This window comes from Gymnoscopelus microlampas (genome assembly GCF_963454915.1).
Source record: "Gymnoscopelus microlampas genome assembly, chromosome: 16".
In the NCBI taxonomy this organism is placed as follows: domain Eukaryota; kingdom Metazoa; phylum Chordata; class Actinopteri; order Myctophiformes; family Myctophidae; genus Gymnoscopelus; species Gymnoscopelus microlampas.
Window position 1 is genome coordinate 26,109,265 of NC_139953.1, and position 23,142 is coordinate 26,132,406.

Consider the following 23,142-nt stretch of genomic DNA (forward strand, 5'->3'; position numbering starts at 1 on the left):
ACGCTGTTGCCGTTGAAGAAGTTCTGCACGAAAAGAAAGGTAGGCAAGTCAAAATATATATATTTCTGCAAACTTGTACATAAACAAATACCCCTAGTGAATTGTTTCATAAATGTAAAAAAAAACGAGTAACGGCTGTTTAGAAAATACACTGATCTTGTTGCCACGCTCGGTTTAATGAGCCCCTCTGGCCTGCAGACTGCAGCACTGGCGCTAACGTTACTCAGACATGCAAAAGTGTCACTTTTCAGCTACAGTCACCTTTTTGAACCCAAAAACTTTTTGAACCCAAAAAGGGCAATTGTGTGACACCTGACCAGAAAGAAAACAACATGTTGTCACCTTTTTCACCTCGGGGCTGTTTGCATGCCTGGTTACTAGACTCATTCTATCTGGTTGTACATTTGCAGCTATTCGTTTTTAATGGTAATACTAACGCTGTAGGCCTTTAGTAGGCTACAAAACACCAACCCGAAGTAGTCTGTTTACTTTCGTAGTTGTTTTGGTGGAACTTTGACATATCATTGAGAGGCCGGTTACTGTGGCGAGATGTCGGGATGGAAGACGGTTACCGAGAGGCCGCCCTAGCTAATATAATACCTGCAGTTGAAACACAGCCTGCAGATGGCGAAGTCAAATGCCTTTCCGTACCTCGCGTCACCAGGCGTCCGCCATACATGCACATACACAAACGGATGGATAATAGGCAACTGTCGTTTTCATTGTGTGTAGCCTACGTGTACGCGCGCGTGCATGGAAGATCTTCAATGACTGACACTGTCAGTGAAAAAAAATGTTTTTAAGTAAAAGTATCAATATTGCAATGTAGAAATAATCTGTTACAAGTAGAAGTCCGGAATTCTAAATTTACTTGAGTAAAAGTACACAAGTATTGGTGCCAAATTGTTCTTAAAGTACCAAAAGTAGAAAGTACTCATTATGCAGAATGTTTCACACGTTATCATTATGTATAAAATGTATAAAAAGCTTTTGAAAATGGCAGATCTACAAGCTCACAATGCATTGTGAGCTTGTAGATCGGCTATTTACAAATGGCCTATAATAATGTATATAGAGCTGAAGTGGTTGTTTTGATCAAAATCTACAAAGTAAGTTTTCAAATAATTGTAGTGGAGTAAAAGTACAATATTTGCTTAGTTACTTCAGCTAACAGCCTATCACAGGCCAGTTTAGGGTTGTTTTTTTTCGTTTTGTTTTTCAAAAAAATCAATTTAATAAATGCACCTCAGCTTAAATTAATATCCACTCAGAATGCAACAGCTGCAAGGTCAAGGTGAACTTTATTGCCCACAAGAGAAATTTGGCTTGGGCTTACACCCCTGCTACAGCCCCATAAACATACAAAAACATACAGTGCAATAGCCTATGTTTTCAGACCTTATTTGAACAATAAGCTAATAGAATGAATTAAGTGTTTATTTTTGTCAGGAGCCTATTATCTCTTGCGTGTAAGCCCTGCAAAATTTAAGACATACCGGTACAATAATTTCAATTCCAGTCCTCCATGGTTTCCTTCTTCTGAATTTGTTCTTTTGACCACTTACGCATGATGGCACATGAGATGTGGCTGAAAACCTAAAATGTTGTTGCTTTGAGTGAATGCATTTTATTGTATTATTATTATACTTAAATTCATTATTTCTTTTCAGGAACCCAAGATTACCAGATGCTGCCATGTTGTCCAGGCTGGGTTCAGTCCAAAAGTAAGTACAAGAATGTAAAAGTCAAAACATTACAGAATATATTCTGAGGTTTTCCTGGCTTCGCATTGGCTTTTGGCAATGTTTTTTTGGTGATGTTACCTGAGGCACACTGACCAGCACAGCATTTATGGTCAACAAACATCTTCAACAACTAAAAACATTCTATTGAACCAAAATACTATTTAAAGTCCAAAACAACAATCTAATTAGTTGTGCATTTTTTTAATTTATTAGCTAATCGGTCCTGACAAATAGTCCCTCTTTACACATTAGACTGTAATAATTATGATTACATTTTTACATTGTCAGCCAGTTGTAATGGCAGACTATATGGTGATATTAAGGGTGTTGATGATTTCCTAATTCGACACAGGCAGATAGAGATCTCCATGTGTGCTTAAAAAGAGGACAGACAGACTGCTACAACGGGTATTGCGTAACTGGGTGGGGCATGCAACTTCTTTCCTGACCTGCATCGTTCCAGAGTAGCTAAGCCGGTGTTTAGTACAACATAACTGTCATTTCATCCCTTTCAAGTTGTCTGTGGCAGGCGTTGTATATGGACATGCCTGAGCTCGATGTCAAATTGCCGTTGCCAAGCAACGCTTGATCATTTAAGGGTCCAGTAGTTTTCCTATAAAAGAGAAGTACCACTTAACTGTATAAATAAATCCCTGTTCACTGATCAGTTGTGTCACTGTAGCACGCTGAGTTATACTTACCACAGCTGTTTGTTCATCTTACAGAGTCTTCGACACAATTGACTGAGATAATTTTGTTATTAAAGAAATCGTCTGCGCTTTACTACTACACACATGTACAGTATATGAACAACAACAACAACAACAACAGCATTGCTGGATGTACTACTTGCGTTTAGATCAAAGTATTTTTCACAGTTTAACAACTTTTGATGGTTGGTGCAGCTTTCTGTCTCTGCTGTAGTAGAAAATGCATAAAAAAGCTTAACTTGAAAGAGCTGAGAAGACAGATGCAATACCCATTTTCAAGGTACCCGTTGTACCAGTCTGTCTGTGCCCGTTTTATGCCCATATATGTAAATATCTGTCTGTCCTTGTCCCTTTTATCCAACCGACTTGACACATGGCACCTCACTCCCTCGCGATCCACGTGGCGAGTTAGAAGTTGATTGCTTTGGCGTTTTTTCAGATATAGAAAAGACAGATGCACTCACTCGCACACAGAGTTGTGTAATTTATTTAGTTAGATGATGAAATGATGTTGTTGAAGATGACTGCTTCAACAAATGAATGGCAGATGTACAGTAATTTAGATTAGAACCCCTTATCAATACTTCTAAATGTTAACAGTGAATGTTTAGAAAATGGCAAGTTAGATGTAAATGCATTTCTTTTCTATACCCCTAGTATAGATGCGTCTTGTTGCTAGCACACCTATACTGCTATCTTTTTGTTTTCACCTACAGTATGGATAATATGGGGTACTTTTATCTGCAGGTCTCTGGAGTCAAGTCCATCTGCACCATGTACTCTCTGGCCAGTAGACCTCAAGCTAACACATTTGGCCTGCAAGCCTAACGAAACCCTGATACACTTTCAGGCACAGTACTTAACTGTATGTGAACTGGATTATAACATCCTACAAGTGGAAATACAAAATACACCAAAGTCAAAAGCTACAGTAAATGTGGAGGACCTTTGCCTAGTAGAAGATGTGATATCAGCCCACTGGCACAGAGGGAGAGTACAGAACATACAGGGAGACGTGTTTGATGTATTTCTTATAGACCATGGGAATGTCCTGAGTGTCGGCAAAGACCACCTGTCCTCCTGCTCGAATGATCTATTTAGCCTTCCTCCCAAGATAGTATGTGGCTTTTTCGCAAATGTGCTACCCATTCAGGACCACTGGGATCCTGTACTGGAGAAGTACTTGTTACACCTAGTTGGGACAAGCATCAGAGGATACATCCATGCCCTCCTGCCCCACAAGATCCTCATACTGGAAGTCCCTGACATTAATAAGGATCTAATTAAGCTGGGTTTGGGGAAGCATGTGGACACAAACACTTTCCTTCTCTTGGTTGAGATGCTCACAGATGTGCCACTCAAACAAAGTATCGAGCCAGTCCCTGATTTGTTGATTGACCAGCCAAGTGGACAAAAAATCTGCTTTAAACCTCCTAGCATACAGGGATTTGAAGATATTCAGTCCTTCTGTGGACCTAGACTGAGTGCTGGAATAATTGTTAAAGTGCGAGTAACTGCTGCAGTGAAGCCTTGGCTTTTTTACTGTCAGGCAAACAACATGACAGCTGATCTACAGGCATTGTCAGAGAACTTGGCTGTAACTCATGAGTCAAGAAGAATTGATCCAAGTCACCAGACACCATCAGAACACCTGGGGCTACTCTGCTCCGTCAAAGGCAGAGACGAGAAGTGGTATAGAGGCTTTGTGCGCTTTCTCCCTGTACAGTCTCATGTACGAGTGCTATTTGTTGACTATGGATTCTATGAATCTGTCCCAGTTGAGAATATCCACAGACTGCCACCTGAATTCTTTTCCAGGCCCATAATGGCTTTCCCGTGCTCCCTCTCCTGCTTGAATGAGAAGAATGAAGCAGTAACAACACGTCAGCTGAGTTTCCTCAAGGAAGGCTTGCTTGGAAGAGTATTAGTTGCAGAAATCAAAGGGTTTGATAAAGAGCAGAATCTTTATTCCATCACTGTGCTAAACACAGAAGATTTTATCAGGAGCGACGCAAACTCAGTTCAGGATATTTCCGAGCTGAACAATGAACCAGTATTTGACAGTGATCAAATGTTGCCAGAGGGTGGTTATTTGTTCTACGAGTCCTGCATGGCTCGAACCTTGAAGATTGCAGCTCAAGTCGAGGAGATACAGGTTGACTCTGTATTTGAAGGGTATGTGGAAGCTTCCCAGAACCCGAACAACTTCTCAATTAGAACAACAAGACGCAATCATGATTTTGATGTGATGATGGAAAATATAGCCAATCACTTCAGTCAAATGAAACTGGAGGATGATGTACTGGAGAATCCTGAGATAGGCGCACTCTGCTTTGCAATGTATGAGAAGGACATGCATTTCTACAGAGCTATAGTGATTGACATTCTTGAACATGGAGCTGAGGTGCTATTCATTGATTTTGGGAACATTGAGAAAGTGCCTGACGTGCTGATAAAAAGGATTCCAGAGAACTTTGCTAGAGAACCAGCATTTGCCATCAGATGTGGTCTTGTCAATGTCATTCCTAAGGATGACGTCTGGACCATGGCCACTGTAGACTTCTTCAGACGAGCTGTGTCAAATAGAGCTCTGCAAGTTAAGGTTGTCAGCATGGGAAAAGGCAAGCTTGTTGTTAATCTCCATGAGAAGGGACATGAAAACATTCAGAGTATCAGTGAACTTCTCATCTCTTCAGAGAACGCAGAATACTGCAGAAGCACTCCTTTTGAATCTAACATGCAGACTGAAACGACGGCAACAGGAAAAAAGAAAAAACACCCAATATATAGTTCAACCCAAACAATAACCTGCAACACAACACAGTGTGAGCAGAAGCATGAGGAGGCTGAGATAGCCAACACAGCAGTTCCACTGACAAACAGCACTCCAGCAATTCTAATGACACAAGCTCCAGCAGTGTCGTTCAAACCATCTACGTTTAAGCCTGGTTCTGACTTTGCTGTCTGTTGCTCTCACATTAACTCTCCGTCAGATTTCTGGTGCCAACTGCTGAACAAGGTTCCCGACTTGGACAAACTGATGAACGAGATTCAGCAGTTTTACAAAACTCATACAATTCCTGTCCAGCCAAATGTTTCATGTTGTATTGCCAAGTCACCTGATGATGGAAGATGGTACAGGGCCTGGATTGCAAGAAAGCAGGGTAATGTTGCCAAAGTGGTTTTCTTTGACTATGGCAAGACTGCCCATGTTAAGGAGAACAGTCTTCAGGCAATTCTACCACAGCACCTCGAACTGGAATCTCAGGCTTTCAGATGCAGCCTATACAATCTGATTGAACCTATTGACCTTGAGAGCTTCAGTGATTGGGGCACAGCGGCGTGCAACTCACTGAAGGATTTTGTGCAAGCCAACACTGATGGCCTAAGATGTGAAATGTTCTCTCTCCTGATGATGAAAAACAATGGGCTGTGCAATGTTGTAGACCTCTACAATGCTCAAACTAAACAGAGCATATCAAAGAGTTTTGTGGAACAGCGCCTGGCAAGAGAAGTGAAAATCTCAACTATGGCACAGTCATGTGTATGTCCTATTTCCTTCACCTACTCATCATTCAACCTTGGTGCTGGGAGTGAGGAACAAGTCTATGTCACTCATGTGAACAGTCCATGGGAGATTTACTGCCAACTTGACAAAAACACTAAAGAGATTGAAGAAATTCTACAGATGGCCTCAGTGGAAAGTGATACATTGACACACACCAACAACGAAGAGTCTGCAGGAAAATTGTGCATGGCAAGATACTTTGATGGAAAATGGTACAGGTGTGCAGTACAGTCAGTTCAGTCACCACTGCATCACACAGTTTTCTTTGTTGACTATGGAAATACGCACATATCTGAAAAGATCAATATCAAGCCTATACCCAGATATTCAAATGAATTGCTCTACACACCTATGCAAGCTGTGAAATGCAGCCTTGCCCAAATCCCAAATGGAGAGATGTATGCAGATGTACAGCAATGGTTTGAGGAAACCATACTCAACAAGCCACTGAGAGCTGTTGTAGGTGGAAAGAGTGAAGAGGGGACACTTATCATTGAGCTGTTTGATGGTGATCTACACATCAACAAGGAGGTGAAAGAGCTGATCGCCAAATTGACACCTAAACCAAAGATGCCTGTAAGCGCAGACAGTATAAACAAGACACCTAGAGCAATTAAAAGAAAGGACTTAAAAACACCAGACAATAACCATCGTTGCCAACAGCATAAGAGGCCATGTGCCTCTACACATTCTGATGTCCGGAGCACATGCCACAAGAGAAAAGAAAAGCAGGGTGATACAAGCACATCAGAGCAGCAACCATGCCAAGCAGAAATGCCTAAACGTGCCAGTTTTCCAAAAGCCTCTGCACATTCTCATGACCGAAAAACATGTCACAGGAACAAAGAAAAACAGAGCAGTGTTCTAATGCAATCTAAGCCAAAAGAGAACCAAAATAAGCAATGTGATAACATTACACCAGAACAGCAGCAATGCCAAGAAGAAATGCCTACATGCAATACACCAGCACCGCAACTACGGCAAGCAGAAATGCCTATATGCATTACACCAGAACAGAAACCATGCCAAGGAGAAATGCCTACATACATTACACCAGAACAGCAATCATGTAAACCAAAAATGCCTAAACTTTCCAGTTTACCGGACAACAAAGTGGCCGTGGGCTTCAGGGCTCTGTGTTATGTCTCTAACATTGACACAGTTGACAGCTTTTTCCTTCAGATGCAAGAGGATGAACCGGCTCTCCTAAAGATTGGTGAATACCTAAACTCTGATACATTCAGAGATACACTGAATGCTGTGTCAGCAGATCTGACACTAAATGACCTTATTCTGGCAGAGTACGAAGAGGATGGTGCTTTATACCGTGCTGTTGTTAAGGGCTACGAAACAAGTAGTCGTATTAAAGTTCAGTTTGTGGACTATGGCAACACTGCAGAAGTGGCAAAGGAGAAGATCTACTACATGACAGCAGACTGTCTGTCTCAGCCTAGATTCAGCACAGCATGTTCCCTAGTAGAACGATTAACCTATGATTCTGATGCCTCTTTCACAGAGGATGTGATGGGAAAACCTCTCATGGTTGATTTTGTTGGTCAGTTTGGTGCTCAGTGGGAAGTTGAACTTGAAATACACGATGGAAAAACTCATCCAATTGCACTTAAAGTGAAAAAAGAGATTGATATGGAAATAGACACCCCTGCTTTCTCCATTAATTCAGCTAAATTGGAAAGACACACAGGCTGTGACCAAAGCTCATTCACCGTCGAACAGGAAACGATTCAGTCAAGAGCTGAATCTGACAAAGTAATACTGCCCGCCGAAAGTGAAAAACCAGTGCTGAAGTCTCGATATGCAACACAATCAGCTGAGCATGATTTAGACACCTACAACCAGAGTCCCAGTCAAAAACGGACTACAAACGCACATGACTCTGAGAGTGCTGGGAAGCCAAATAAGACTATTAAATCCTCTGAAATTGAGGAAGACACCATGGGTGTGGTTGCACATCCGATTAATCAACCTAGAGAGACAGAAGATGTAACCCTCCTATCTGTCCTACCTAATGGTGAGTTTTGCGTGAGACTAACTAAGATGGCTGACATGTTCACTGCATTGGAAAGACGCATAGCTGAAAATCTACATAAGTGTGGCATGGTAGCTGAGGGGAATATCAGAGAAGGACTCGAGTGCTTATTGAGCACACACAGGGACAACCAGTGGTACAGAGGAACTGTTCAGCATGTGGACCAGGGCAGATGTTCGGTGTTCCTTATGGATCACGGAATTACAGAAGATATCACATTCGGTTCCCTCAGAGAGTTGGATGATGACCTTGCACAAATCCCCGGCCTGGCAGTGAGGTGTACATTGAACAGCCTCGGCCTCCCTATGGCGAAGGAACCTTACAAAGAATGTCAGGAAACACTCAGAGCGATGAAAGGCAAGGTTCTAAAGCTGGTGTTTGTGTCTTACTCTAAAGCTAATAACCTTTGGAAGGTTGAAATTGTCATGAATGAATTGTTCATTCAGCAGATAATAGGCATAACCTCTCAGCAACATACTGAAGAAGAGATGAGTCCTCTCATGGAAACTCGCAAAATGATGGGGAAAGCAGATAAAGAATCAAGCACAGACCCTGGCCCTGCTCAGCAACTGATCTTTGCCCCTATCAATCTAAACCAGGCATACTGTGGCTTTGTTGCTACAGTGACAACCCCCTTTCAGTTCTGCGTGGTCCTAGAGGACTTCGAGGACTTGCAGCTCACCATGCCCACGGTGTCTGCCATTTTAAACGACCTCGCTGAGGAGATCTCTCCTCTTCCCGAGGCCCACCTTGTACCCGGCTCCTGCTGCCTGGTGAGATCGGACAACAAGTGGTGCAGAGCTGAAGTCATAAGTGCCGACACCATGGTTGTCACAAAGCTAGTGGATTATGGCCACTGCACAGACATGGCATACGAAGACCGCAGCAAGCTGAAGAGACTTCCAGAGAAACTAATGAGACTACCGAAGGTGACCTACCCATGCGTCCTGAGTGGAGTAGAACCAGTTGGACTGGGGAGCCAGTGGACAGATGAGGCGTTGGTGTTCTTCCAGGAGTGTTTGTACCCGAAGGACCTCCAGATTCTCTTCAGGGCTTTTGTGCCAGAAACCCATTGGGAGGTGGACATCCTGACAGAGGGCGTCCATGTTGCCAAGAAGCTGGTTGATGCTGGACATGCTTCCTATATAGATGTGATGCTAAGACAGAGGTACAAACTTATTATTTTAACTTATTTGTTAGTTTAGACATCTGAGTATTCTTTCATATTGTGCATGGCATATTTCATTACGTAGAAAATTCAAGCATTGTAGGATACATTGTTACTTTTGTGCACATTAAATTGCAGTCACTGCAGAATATCAAATATGCTGGAATATGTCCCATAGCTGCAGTAACATGAAATGAAAAAAAAAATCTGTGTACTACTGAAGTATCCTAACTCTGGTACCATGACATCACACAGGTTCCAAGAACAGAGTGCCTGTACAGTCCCTCCTCAGAGTGCCATGGTCAATCCCTCCTTAGAGCGCCATGGTCTGGTAGAGGCTGATGGAATCACCAGTCTAGAAACGGCAGAGGACCTCAACAGACCCTTTGCATCTAAATGTATGTTAAGTTTTAATATGTATGCTTTTTTTGTTGCAGTGAACTAATGGCAGTAGTCAGTGTTGCTGTTGGCTGAAAATTAGTAGGAAAGAAAAAAAACAATCAATGCTCTTTTGTGACTTTCAACAATACTTGTACATGGATGAAGGCTTTGAGCAAGCTACTGATTCTAACTTTTCCTCTCTAACAGGTTTCCTGATGTGATGCTGCTGTATGTTGGTGCGCTGTACCTAGGGGACTCATAAAGAAGCCTCAGAAGGACCTTGTACATATTTCTTTGTGATAGTGTTTGTGTGTCATATATTTCTTAGGTTTCAGTAGTACAATTGTTTTTATTTGTTTTTATTAGCACATTCTTGTATATGTTAAGACTACAAGTATTTTTACGTTCTTATTTTTGCATTGCAATTTAAAAATATTAACATATTTTGTTTTGAATATACATTTTGAAGTTGTACTAGTTTTTGGATTAATATGCTACTTTAAATGTAGACTTTTGGCTGTGTTAAGTCTATTTTAGAGACTACATAACTTGTGTAGACTTGTGTTAAATACAATACAAAGTAATTTGAAAACGGAACACCAAATGTCTGTTATTCATCTTACCATTTCACAAAGCAAATTCCCAGATTCTTTATTGATTCAGTCAGTTGCATAAAAAGGACTTAAAGCTGCAATTGGAAACTTCATTTGTACCAATCTGTATGGTAGTATATGTAATACAACACTACAAGCACATCTGCAGTGGTCCCCAGGCTAAACAAGGATTCCCATTTGGCCGAGCTGTAGAAATGTGGTTACTTACGCAGGAGACAGGTTAAAAAAATTGGTGTTGCAATTATAGTAAAGTTCAAGACAAACCGATTGCAGCTTTAAAAACAGGATTAAGTTGCTCACAGAGCATCATAACAGCAGACTACAAACAGGGTAATGGTGCAAATGTTAATACATAAAGACAATAGTGCAATTTACTGTAATTAGGAAGGAAATATTCCTATTATTTCTGTCCTAGGTTAAATATATCTTAGTTATATCTCTGATTCCTCTTTGGTGTAGGATATATCTACCATATGCCAGTGCTTTGTCAACAGAAGGTTCACCATTCAAAACAGTAATTTAAACGGTATGCCCTTCAAGGGATAGTTTTTCTATTAGTCACCCCATGGAGACTTGAATTCATGGATATTTTGTTTATTGTCGCATTCCTAAGCCAATAATTTGATGACCGGTAGCGGTTCCAGTAGGAGACACAACCACTGCCTACCGGTCCACTGGTCATCAAATTATTGGCTACAAAAACAAAAAAATATCCATGAATTCAAGTCTCCATGGGGTGACTAATTGATGGTATTTTTTGAGGGGGGGGTGAGCTATCCTTTAACACATTAAAACAGGGAAGGCATGTCATTTTAGACTTCAGCATTGGCTATTAAAAAATTGTTACATCTATTTTTGAAGATTGTTTTTTTTTTTTTAAACATCTCTTTTGGGGGTGTCCCTGGCACCAAACATTTTCAGATGGGTGGTCCGCTGCCAAATGTATATCAATTTGGGGGTAACTTGATTTAGAAGGCATTTGTAGATCTCAAATTTGTATGTCTCAAATCTTAATGGGTCAAGCCATTAGATTACTTTGAGCACAGGGAAGATCACATCTGCCAAGTTCATGACTGTGCACCATAAGAAAATGTCAAAGTGGGATTTGAACCCATACTTCCAGGGGAGACTGACCTGAACGTGGCACCACAGACTGCTCAGCCATCGTGATAAAAAACGGCACTTAATCATCCTACATTGATCAGCCATCTATTGTATATATATCTCTGTGTATCACAATGAGGTTGGAGGTCAAAAGAGGGTGGAGCCTGGAGTCAGCTAAACCAGCAAACTCCACCCCCCTTTGGTGGACTTAGCTGGTTTTGTCAGAAGCACTTTTTAATATTTTAAACACACAGATGCAAAGGGTGTTGTTCAATGGCCCTAATAAAGTGGAAATTGGAGTTGATGGTTTCTGCCGGACAGCATATCGGTCAAGTATTTTCTACTTAAGCCACAATGAGGAGCTGTTGAGTTAAATATTAGTCAACTATCAATTTTAGAACCAAGTCATCTTGACAGTTTATGGACACGTTAAAACATGATCGAACAAATAGAATCTTTGGACGGTTGCCCATCATTCCTCAACATTTAGTTAAGTATTAAAACCTTACCTTGTCTTAACACAAATATTAAGACACCCGTTGGTATCTCATCAAATTAGAAAAGACCACAGTTCCAGCCTGCACTGTTGAAAAATCTGTGTTTATTAATGATTTACAAAAGGCTAAACATGGAACCATTTAAATGATTCAGTTTATTTTGAAACCTAGAAAGGAGGCTGTGGGGGTAAGTGGGGACATATGAATGTTCTGTAGTGTTGAGGTTCACACACACACACACACACACACACACACACACACACACACACACACACACACACACACACACACACACACACACACACACACACACACACACACACACACACACACACACACACACACACACACACACACACACACACATCAGCTAAACATCCTTAAAAGCAGTAAACAGGATCTTATGTCTATAAACACTGTTGCCTTATGGATGCAGAATCAGTTAACAGTCTGTCTGTTCCGCTTTCTCAACAAAATCATATTTACACACACGAAGAAGTCACTCAACAGAATGGCAGAAAATCTGTACATTTCAAATGTAATTCTTTGCTATGGTGGGAATGATCCAGAGGTCCAAGGATTGATCTGGTGGTTGCGGTTTAAATGTAGTTGTTTAATAAAATACAGTTTACCATAGTACAAGGGGTCCCAAAATGTCCACGTCTCAGAACAGATCACTGGTACAGTTAAAAACAAAATTGTGCAAGAATTCTTTTTTTTTTTTTACACAAAGTTTTAAATAAATACCTGTGATGCAAACAAGGACTTGGAGATGTTGGTTTCTTTTTTTTATTATATTATTTTTTTTAAACCATCACGTTTCTTTTCCCTGCTTTATTATGGCAAAGAATGTAGTGTACGATCAGTCAAATTAATTTCCACAGCTCTGCAAAATGACTATTCAATTCAAACAAAGAAAATCCAATAGTAAAAAATAAAGTATCTTCAGGGGAGGGATGGATAAGAAACATTAAAACTATGCCTGGTGACAGGGAGAACAGATGAAGGAGGGGAGTTCGGTTTGTCACGTCTCCCTGGAAAATGCCCCACTGGAACAACTGTTTACCTGGTGATGGTGACACAAGGTTAGTGCTGTTGCCACATTATTTCAGAACATTTTCATGTTGAGTGGCACAAATTTGATGCGAGCGTGTCGTTTGTACAGTAGTAAGGAGAAGAGTTCTGGCGTCTGATATTTACAGTCTTCTTGTGCACTTTAAAGAACCTCCTCTAAGACCCAGTGAATTCTAGTGTAGAAGGGAAAGCCATAGAACCTTCCAGAGTGAATCGGAAACAAAAACAAATGCAATATTTTAGAAGAGAAACGCAAGCTCACCACTCGGTACGGAATGAAATAACACAGTGTATGGCAAACCAGAATGGACAAAATGTTCACTCACTGAGCATCAGAATAATACAAAAAAAAAGAAAGAAAAAAAGATTGGTCTCAAGTTCTCAATCCTGGGCATTTATTTCATCAAAAATTAAAAGTGAGAATGTATGTAATGCAGAAAAACAGCATAAAATAACATAAAATTGTTAATATTACAGTCAGCTATTTAAAAAGAAATTTTAAAATGAAAACAAAAAAACTTTTAAATCCGTAACCCAAGAACCACTTTACAAACAAAAATATATCCCCCTTCGTCATAGAGATTTCGCAAAATTTTTGTATCTCACTAGATATAATTAAAACATTTTTACAGTGATTTACCATAATATATCTTTGATAGATCTTAATGAAGAAAAAAAAAAGATGTATGCCATAAAGGTCTCGCCTATTGCAACGATACAACTATGTCATACATGAATGGTCCAGTTAAAGATTTAAAAAAAATGGGGAGCAAGAGAAAAGGGGCTGAAAACGCAGGGGAGAGGAGACGCTGGTGTGAAGGGGGGGGGGCAAACATGTTCTCTCTCTCCCCTTTCGTCTGCCAGGTAAGAACCAGAACCAAAGTTTTCCCACAAACATCTAAGACCATTCTTTGTTCTGTTAAGGAACAGGCAAAAGAAGTCTTAAGATGCTTGTGGGGAAGCGAGGCGAGTTGGCTGGGTGGAACAGGGAGGGGTAGAGGGGGTGGAGTCGGTGCGGGGGTGACTAAGGCGGTGTTCTGAAGTCTACTACTTTGTGTTAAGTTCATTCTCCAGCTCCATGAGCTTGCGCGAGGCCTTGACCTTGTTGGACACCTCCTTCCCCTGGGAGAAGAGGCGCTGGCGTTCCTTAAACGTCATGCTTTCTGGCGGAGCTCCGGTGGGGACTGAGTTTTCCTGCTCCTGGCTGCTCGGGAGGAGAAAGACAGGTGGAGATAAGGAGGGAAGGAACGTGGGTGAGAGGATTACTCATTGAAATAACACACAAGACACTTGGACATCCACGTCTATGCACTCATTCAACTTAAGACTCATCCATAAGTTTCTCAAACTCGAAGTAACATAAACTAGTTTCAAATCAGAGTATATTTTCCCCAGTGTGTGATTCCAATCATGCCCATTTGGATAATTAAACATCATCATGAAGTCACCGGAAATACAATAGAGTGATTGTATACCATGGCCACAGAGGATACTTGAGCGGGTACTCATTTCTGGTGGTAAATGTCCTTTCCTGATCTTAAAGGCTGCATTACAGTAAAGTGATACAATTTACAGAGAGTGTTAAGACTGTTGTAACAGAGTTAACAAATTCTTCTACCTGTTTGGTCATCATATCCACATTATGAATCATTGTTTTCTTGTATGTGCATATCTTCTGAAAACACCAATAATCATCCCAAAAAATATGTTATCAAGTTTGACGTGTTCAATCAAAAACATTACGTCAATATCGCCCATCCCTAGGGGAACCTGGATCGGACAAAACTAGTCTTCAAGTCACAGCATACATAAGGAGAGGGCAGCTCACCCTTTCGTCCACTTGTCTCGCGGGTCCTTGTAGACCTCCCCTGATCCTACAACTCCTGCTGTGTTTCCAGTGTATGAGTTAAATCCTGTCCACGTGTTGAGGTCACACAGGAGACAAAGAGCAAAACATTAATGAGCAATACGCACCTGACGCCAGTGACACAGGCGGCTATAATATCTCACAGACAAGCTGCTGGGTATGAATCTGCAGTAATCCTACTGTACAACTGCAGCATTTGGATTTAAAGACTACTAGAAATTTGCTATTTGAAAACTATAGTTGTAAGAGGGTGTGTGCAACTAGGATGCACGCATGACCCTAGAAGAAAAGTCAAATCAATGAACCATCAGTCATAGGCTAAAATAAAAATGGGTTGGTTTCAGATAATGTGTACCATCTTCTACCCAGCAGTTTGTCCTGTTTACGTTCTGTACATCACCAGATTTCCCACAGACCAGATCAAGCAGGAGTGCTAGAGAAGCGTTAGGCAGAGTGAAAGAGAGTGGTAGGCTGTCATTATACTTGAGCAACAGGCAGAGAAGAGAGAATGTTAGAATGTTATAGCATTTCAAAGCAGGTATGAAGTAGCAGCGTGGTCTGTGGTAGTGTTGTCAGGGCTCTGGGGTCGAGAGTCATCCATAAGGTCATAGTTCCAGTACCTACAGTACAGCACGCTCTGAGACCCCAGAACTACATGCTATTTTATATTTTGTTTTGTACATCAGGAACTGATTTGAAGTTGGTGTCAAGGGGCTTTGCATAGAGCAGAACTCCTCCAAGACAGTCCCATCAGAGTAGACAGTATCATCAGAAGCTTCTAATGATGCTGGACTGAGGGAAGTACTGGACTCATAGATGACCTCGACCTATGACCCCACTTGAAGAAAATGTTAATTGGTCGTCTCGGGCATCCCTGTGTCTTTTCCTCAGCCTAGACCCACCATACCAAATTCCAAGGGCTTAAAGACCAGGCACGTCAGCACCAGACCAGACTGGATCAGGTCAGAGCGGCAGTAAGTATGGCCTGGTGCATGTGATCGTGTGAACCATAGGACAAGCCAAGGCTATGATATCAAACCTCAATGTGTGCCCTACTGGTTGCCTTCCAAGAAACACAACCAGAGTCCAAATGCTTGTAGATTTTTGTAATGCTCTTTTTTTATTTTTACTGGTTTTGGATGGAATGGAGAGGGGTAGGGTTTGGTAGAATTCAGACACAAGACACAGTGACTCAGTCCAGGGTGTGTGTGTGTGTGTGTGTGTGTGTGTGTGTGTATGAACCAAGACTGATTGATTCTGCTGGCAGCGTCTAGGATTTCTGAAAGCAAACAGTCCTCTTCTTTTGGCTTTTCTTTTTTGGTTTGTAAGTGTAGTTTGGGACGAGCCCAAGGTAGGGTCCCGCTCGAGATGAAACCACACAAACACAAACTGGCCGAGAACAAAGTAACCATTAGAGAAACCGCCATCCTTTATGGGCAGTCGCGTTCTTCCATGAAGCCACGGGAGATGTAAGCTTATACCACTGGCTACGCCATGGAAATTCTTTAAATTTCACAAAAAAGTCAGCCAAAGGTCTTAATGGGTTAAAGGCTGGGGATACATTTTCATTTCATTATTTCTCATCACTTGCAAATCTATCTGGGCTTCTTATAAATGTGGGGCGGATGTTCATGCAATAAAGGGAGGGGAACGAGCAGACTGTTGCATTGCCATATCCTAGTCTGCCAGCCAATAGAATCATCGGTCTGGAACGTACTGAAGGTCATCGGCCAGGGAAGGCAGAGGCTCAGGTACTGATTGGGTCACCTGAGCCCCAGCAATGCCCTGTGGGAATTGTAGGATGTTTAGTGAAGCTGGTGCATTAGACAGCATCACAGCTAGAGCCAGACAGACAGACGGAAACTGACATTCAAACCAGCCAAAATGTAGACAGACAGACAGACAGATAGACAGGCAAGGCTGGAGAAGGAACACTTGGCAAACAGTGGGATAGGCTGACATAGAACAATGACATTAAATACTAATGAAAGAAAGAGAATAAGCTGGGGAGCATCTTGGTCAAAGCAAAGCGCAGGCAGTAAAAAGCAATGGACTTTCAGCTGATTATTTGGGAGTGAGCTCCTGAGCAGCCATAGTGCAGTGGAGTGAAGTGGAGTGTGCCTCTGTGGTACTGAGATACCAGAGACAGAATGTCAGAGTGAGACGTGCACCGTTGTTTAGTCAGGTAGGTATTTTCTCTGGGGAAAGGGCAGGTGTGGGTGGGGTGGGGTGAGGTAGGAGGGAGGGGGGAGGGGTTAGTGGGGTGGTGTTCCTCAAATGTGAGGGACTCAACACAAGGATTCCAATAAGGTCCAGGTAGTGCAGTTATTGTTGATTTGCACTGGTTTGTAAAGGTATGTGCGTGTGTGTGAGTGTTGCAAGGAGCCATTCCATGGGACTTAGGAATAGGTTCATTGAAGACTGTGTTGCATTTCGGGCACCGCTCAGTCTGTGGCTATTCAAAGAACTTTGGGTTTCTTCTGGTTCAAGTCAAAAGTCTAGGGTTTCTGCTGGTTCAAGTCAAAAGTCTAAGATTTGATTAATGTCAACAGGGCTTTGGGGCTTAGAAATGACATTCAAATGTATTCAACTCTAAGTTATACTGATTTAAAGTGAAGTTTACCTAGTGTATCTTGGCATGAGCACGACTGAGATTACTAAAGCAAAGAAAACAGCCAATATAAATAGATTTACTTTGAGGCACACTGCACTTGATCCCATAAGCAATCCTGTAGGGCCTTTTGACTTTAAATAGGTGATGCAATCACTGCATAAAATATGGCCCAGGCCTCAAGACTTTAAATTACTGGCTTTTCCGGTAAAATGCTATATATTCCTACTACCAGAAGGGGGCACTATGTGTTTGGAAACTGGCCGAAAGTTTTGTTTTGTACAAATTAACCACACAAGTTAATCCAACAAGTGCACAAGTGGACCCAGGGCAAGTCTTCTGAACAACCAAAGACAGAGCAGAAAACGCCTCACTCAACAGATCTGTTCTCCTGGGTGTCTGCACTCGAGATGTGTGTCTATGCATGTGGAAATGAGCGTTGATCCTTGATTGGCTGAGTGGGGTGATTGATGGGTGTGTAAAGCCAATGGCGTGTCTCCTTCCCGAAAGCCAACGCTGCTAAAGCCACGAGAGGGCAGGGCATGACACCGCAGAAGCAACCAACCAATCAACGGGACACACATAGAGCAAGGCGGAGAGTGACAACACCAACAGTACTATGATTGGCTCTGATGAGGTCTCAGTTGGTAGTGAACAGCGGCGAGGGGGCAGGTAGGTTTATCGATTATCAATTGCTTTTACTGTCCGCCAGTCGTGACTGATTGCACTGATTGGAGGAAGGTGAGGAGGAAATTCACTCGGGAAGGACAGGGGAGAAGGAGTCCGAAAAAAAAACATGAATGAAACACAAAACCAAACAACAAAAACAGAAATGGAATCTGATTCAACTCGAGGAGAGGGAGTCAAAAATTTTCCACACATAAAAACAGAGACAAAACGGATGGAAGTTGTCGAATTTACGACTTGATTGGCAGCTACGGAATGAAACGGGTGAATTTGGACAAACACAAAGAGAAGAAATAAAACTACACGGGGAAAAAAGGAAGGGCAGAATGCCTCTCTACTGTGAGGAATAGATCAAAAGGGAACAAATTAACACCAAATTAACGCTAAACCAAGAAGGCGTGAAATGACGAAGAAAAAAAACATGAGTGAATGAGAGGGGAGGTATGGAGGGCAGTGTGGGGAGCCTGTCTCCTCTCCTCTCTCCTCTCTCTGGTTCTACCTTTGTAGCCGGTTGAGGGCATGAAGCAGGGTTTGGTGGGAAGGGGAGGGGCGTGGCCTGTACTGTTGGCGTTGTTGACCGGCGGCTGGAATGAGCCGGACAGGAAGATGCCGTCAGACATAGGGCGGGGCTTGCGCGCTGTGGGCGGCGGCCGGGGCTTGACGTGATTGGGTATCGCGGCCTCCGGGAGGTCGCCGTACGACTTCCGGGTAGCCGATGTCTTGGCCTGACCTGATAGGCCGCCGCTTCCCGCTCTGGTGGCCTCCTCCCCTTCCTCGTCGTCTTCCTCCTCGCCCGTGTAGGAGACAAACTTGGCCGTGTAGAGCGTGTCGGGCGAGGCGACCTGCGTTTTGAGGTAGGAGGTGTTTCTCTGTGGTGGGGGCGGGGGGGTGTTAGTGGACAGGGGGGGTGCAGGGTTGGGGGTAGGTGTTGTTGGTGAGGGGGGCTGGTAGTCCCGGGGCAGGGGCGGCCGGTACAGACCGGCGGCTGGCTCGTCGGGGGTCAGCAACTTCCTGTCGGCCTCGTCGTGTTGCTGGCGGCGCGCGGCCTCCAGCCGCGTGTAGTACTCCTGTTCCTGTCTTCTCTACGGGGAGGGGAGAACCTGTTAGTGCGCTCCGCCGTCATTGACCCTTCATACCTCGGTAAGGGGCTGTCTTATTTGGCTAAATCAGCTAGAGGATGCTACCTAACTACCCCTACAGGGAACCACTTGCCCCACCCCAATCTGTAGCCTATATACGAATATCCACCCTTTCCCTCAGTTTCTGTGGAAGTGTACAGTGTATTTGTCTCAATGTAAATGCCAGAGAAAGGCTGTATGCTTGTATCCATGTGTATTTGCCTGTGCGTGTGTGTGTGCGTGTGTGTGTGTGTGTGTGTGTGTGTGTGTGTCTGTCTGTCTGTGTGTCTGTGTGTGTGAGAACACCCAGAAGCAGGGTGGTGGGGATCTTAGGGACTGCTCAGTCGTCTTTGTTTCACAACCAATCCCCCACTCTGCTGTGAAGTGGTTTGGCAGCTCTGAGGTCTGCCTACATTCACATCGTATGGGCTTGGCTATAAAGGCTCCACACACGCATGCAAGGCTAGACTGGCGGTATTTCTTTGGCTCCACACATACTCTTGGGTTCTGGGAGGCCTGGTCTCTCTGGGTTTGGGGGTCCTGGAGACCAGCCAGCCGGTCCCCCAGACAGAGAGAAAGAGTGCTGGGCTGGCCTGGAGTCTGGATTGACCTAGGTGGGTGGGGTTAGTTTAGTATGTGGGACTGGGGTTGGGTGGGTGTTTGATGATGTAAGGGTTGGCTGAGGACGGATTCAGAATCCCCCTGTGTGTGTGTGTGTATTCTGGTATGAACTTAATGAAAGCGGGAGGGAAGAGGGGGAGGGTGGGCGGCATTCCCAAATATCGGAAGCAATGCCGGAATGGAATGGTTGAAAAATAAATCAACAAATAAATATGAAACTAGAACTGCTTCCCCACAAAACGTAAAAGATTCCACTAATAAATCAACAGAACTGATCTCATTGACTGACACTGACGGTAAAACAACAATAACGACATCAACGAAGGCGCCACAACAATGGGAGTCCCATGCTTCTGGGGGAGAGGGGGTGGGGGTCTGTCGGGGGTCGGGGAGACACAGAAAACGACATAATGCAACAATACGTCACATTGAGGGGAGGGGACACAGGATGAAGACATGCAATTGGACATTAAAATTATATACACACAAATCATTGTCAACATCTTGGTTATTACCATCAATGTCTATCACTTTTTTCTTTTTGAAGTTTCTAAAAGGGATGCACCATCTTCAATGGGCATGCATTTGCAAGTACGTGGCTATAGCTAACTGCCCAATTGTGGCTTAACATGGCTAGACAACTTGGTAGCACACAGGTTGTGCAACTGCAGTTTACCAGTTTCTACACTATTGTATATTTCATAATATAAGGAATTCAACATTGAGATATTATAAATAAGATATTCTTATTTTAAATAATAACAGTGTAAAGGGAAACCAATTCACTGAAATAATTTCCTCGCTATCACTACCTGGCTCCAACTTCACTTTGACAAATTTGATTCCAGTAAATAAAGAAACAAAACATGAAGCTGTATTGCTAAAATCTGAGATCTTCATCACACATCGCAAGTTCTAGATACTTATCATTAATCATTTAAACCTTATATACTTTGTTGTACGCCAAAAAGCAAAAATAGCCGATCTACAGTACAAGCTCATAGCACTTCATAATGTAGCTTGTAGATCTGCTATTTATGCAGAATGTTTGATGAAAGTTCGCTTATTTTTTCCAAATATACACTTATTATGACATGCCCAGAATAGGGATGCTAGGGTTCATGTGGTAAAAACATTGTTAAAATGATGGTAAACCTGCTTCTTCTTGGTGGAGTTTGTTAAACACCCAGTGGTCCAACCAGCTGTGATGACTCATGGCACAAATATCCTGACTGAATGGTCACCATGGTGACGTCAATGGACACAACACAGTGGCGAGACACGGTGTGCTCAATTTAACACACAGGCGGAGATGGGTGGGCGGACCGTAGCCCAGACCACTGGAAATTTAACAACTCCAAGTAGAAATGTAGCTAAACCTTAGCGCTAGACTAGGGCTAAGACACTTGCAATATGTTGCTAGTCCAAATAAACAGCAGCCTGGGCAAAAGAGACAAACACAAGGCATTACTTCACAGATGTTCACTTTGTCTGGCTGGTACTGGAGACAAAACTGGCTAAAATAAAGACTCACATCTATGTTGGTGAAAAATGAAAACTACCCCTAGCTTTGAGGAGTCAAAGTCATAATCTTCCAAGAATATCTTCATCCTCGCCACACTGTAAGCAGTCAGACATACACACATACCTTCTCCTCGGCCTCTCGTCTGGCTCTCTCTTCCTCCCTCCACCTCCTGTCCTCCTCCTGCTTGGCTCGCTCTTCTGCCTCCCGTTTGCGGATCTCCTCAAGCTGCTGTTTGCGTCGTCTCTCCTCATCCTGCAACTGCAACCACGGCAAGGACAGAAAAACAAAGACATGAACGCATGCAGACACAAGTTAGTCAGCGCTGCACGAAAACACCTCAGCCAAACACTGACCTGCTTGAATGGACACACAAACCTCAGAGAGATGAGAGACACCTCCCCCTTTTTCCCCACGACTTGGCTGCAAACTAGCTACAGCACATACTGAAACGTTTGGCCTAAAGCTGAGGTAAGTTGGATTTCTCTCACAAGGCTGCTCCTGAGGGGTGGGAGCAGTGTTCACTGCAAAAACACACGGCGTAGGCAGACGCACAAGCACAAACACAAACACACAAACACACCAAACACACACACACACACACACACACACGACTGGACATGCAGATGAAGCGACAACAGGAGAATAACAGCAGCAGAAAACAAAACAACACCGCGACCCCTCTTTCAGAATCTTTAGGTGCACTTGATTTAATTTACGGGATGTGCCGTGGCAGTGTAACCTGGGCAAATGCTAATGTAACAGCACAGCTGAGTAGGGTGCCAGATCAAGTGGAGCTAAAGTTACTGCAAGCCATCAGCTGCTGTACAGGTACTAATGATCTCAATAATCAAGATAATAACAGGCATATTAAGTCTGTTCTAATTATGTTAACCCTAACACAAACACACAGTCATACGGACACTGGAAACAAACTCAATGGTGGCTTTGTGCATGAAGAGGCTAAGCACTGTAGGTCACCAAGCGCTCACACACCAATGAACAGTAAAGGGAAAAATCGATAGATGGATATGAACATGGATAGCATCATGGTTTGCCCCATGCAGACGGCGCCAGCAACGAGCAAGAGGCCGGGTCGCGGACCGGGTACATGCATGGTCCAGCGTCTCTTGAGATGTCTTGAGCCATGCACCTGCCGTCTCTATTTGCACTCAAAAAATGTGACTGGCTATCTATTATACACCACAAAACTACACCAGTTAATTAGTTAGTAAATTACATCTAAGTGGAACTAGCCCTGTGATTTAATTTAGGACTTGAACACTTAATGTAACTGTAGTGTATTTAAGATTTATTTTAAGGCCTGGAATTTATAAAACAAAATGAATCGTTAAAGCTCAAGTGTTTTCGTAAACAGTAGCATTGTGTTCACTGTTCCCACTGCTGTAGTTTATTTTGAGTGGACAGAGACGGACAGCTCCCACCAGCCAACAATCATCAAGCATCCCCAGGATGGCCCATGACTGGTTAACTCCTTTAGGCTAAAATAATGGCGTAGTCCCCACTTCCTGAACACCAAAACCCCAATGACACAAACCACAACAGTCCAAGATGAAGGTGGTGGAGGAAGGGGTCAGAATGAGCGAATAGAAAACACGGGTGGGTGGGCAGCCCAGACAGGAAACAGGAAGTGACGTGGGTGTGTGGGTGTGTGTGTGTGTGTGGCGGAGGGGCGGAGGGGGTAAAGGACATGTGGCGTTTTAAAGAGGAAGAACGTACCAAGTCTAGAACAGAGATAGCTGGGACAGCAGTCTGCTGCTAAAGAGAAGAACAGAATAGGAGAGGGA

At 43.1% G+C, this 23,142-nt stretch overlaps 3 protein-coding genes across 8 annotated transcripts in view; 2 read left to right on the forward strand and 1 right to left on the reverse strand.

The window, feature by feature from the left end:
* Positions 1-1,272: 1,272 nt before the first annotated feature.
* Positions 1,273-7,606, forward strand: tdrd15 (tudor domain containing 15; the record flags this gene model as incomplete). Its single annotated transcript, XM_084082136.1, has 5 exons — positions 1,273-1,294; positions 3,172-5,847; positions 6,487-6,599; positions 7,206-7,461; positions 7,584-7,606. 5 exons carry the CDS (start codon positions 1,273-1,275, stop codon positions 7,604-7,606), a joined length of 3,090 nt encoding a protein of 1,029 aa, XP_083938262.1.
* A 532-nt stretch (positions 7,607-8,138) lies between these two features.
* On the forward strand, positions 8,139-9,840 carry LOC311062918 (tudor domain-containing protein 15-like; the record flags this gene model as incomplete). The annotated part of the gene is made up of 3 exons (XM_084082137.1): positions 8,139-9,238; positions 9,494-9,636; positions 9,827-9,840. The coding sequence occupies 3 exons, from the start codon at positions 8,139-8,141 to the stop codon at positions 9,838-9,840; spliced, it is 1,257 nt and encodes a 418-aa protein (XP_083938263.1).
* Positions 9,841-11,918: 2,078 nt separating this feature from the next.
* The window catches only part of afdna (afadin, adherens junction formation factor a), a 115,135-nt gene continuing 103,911 nt past the window's right edge, over positions 11,919-23,142 (reverse strand). For 4 of the 6 annotated variants that reach the window (XM_084081672.1, XM_084081668.1, XM_084081669.1 and 1 more), the window contains 4 exons: positions 21,461-21,595; positions 18,573-19,155; positions 14,737-14,821; positions 11,919-14,112 (listed from right to left, as the gene is read on the reverse strand). In XM_084081672.1, coding sequence (XP_083937798.1) covers positions 13,956-14,112; positions 14,737-14,821; positions 18,573-19,155; positions 21,461-21,595 — 960 coding nt within the window. In that variant the 3' untranslated portion in view covers positions 11,919-13,955. The remainder of the gene's footprint in view (positions 14,113-14,736; positions 14,822-18,572; positions 19,156-21,460; positions 21,596-23,142) is intronic. The other 2 variants (XM_084081671.1, XM_084081670.1) reach the window with 2 other exon arrangements.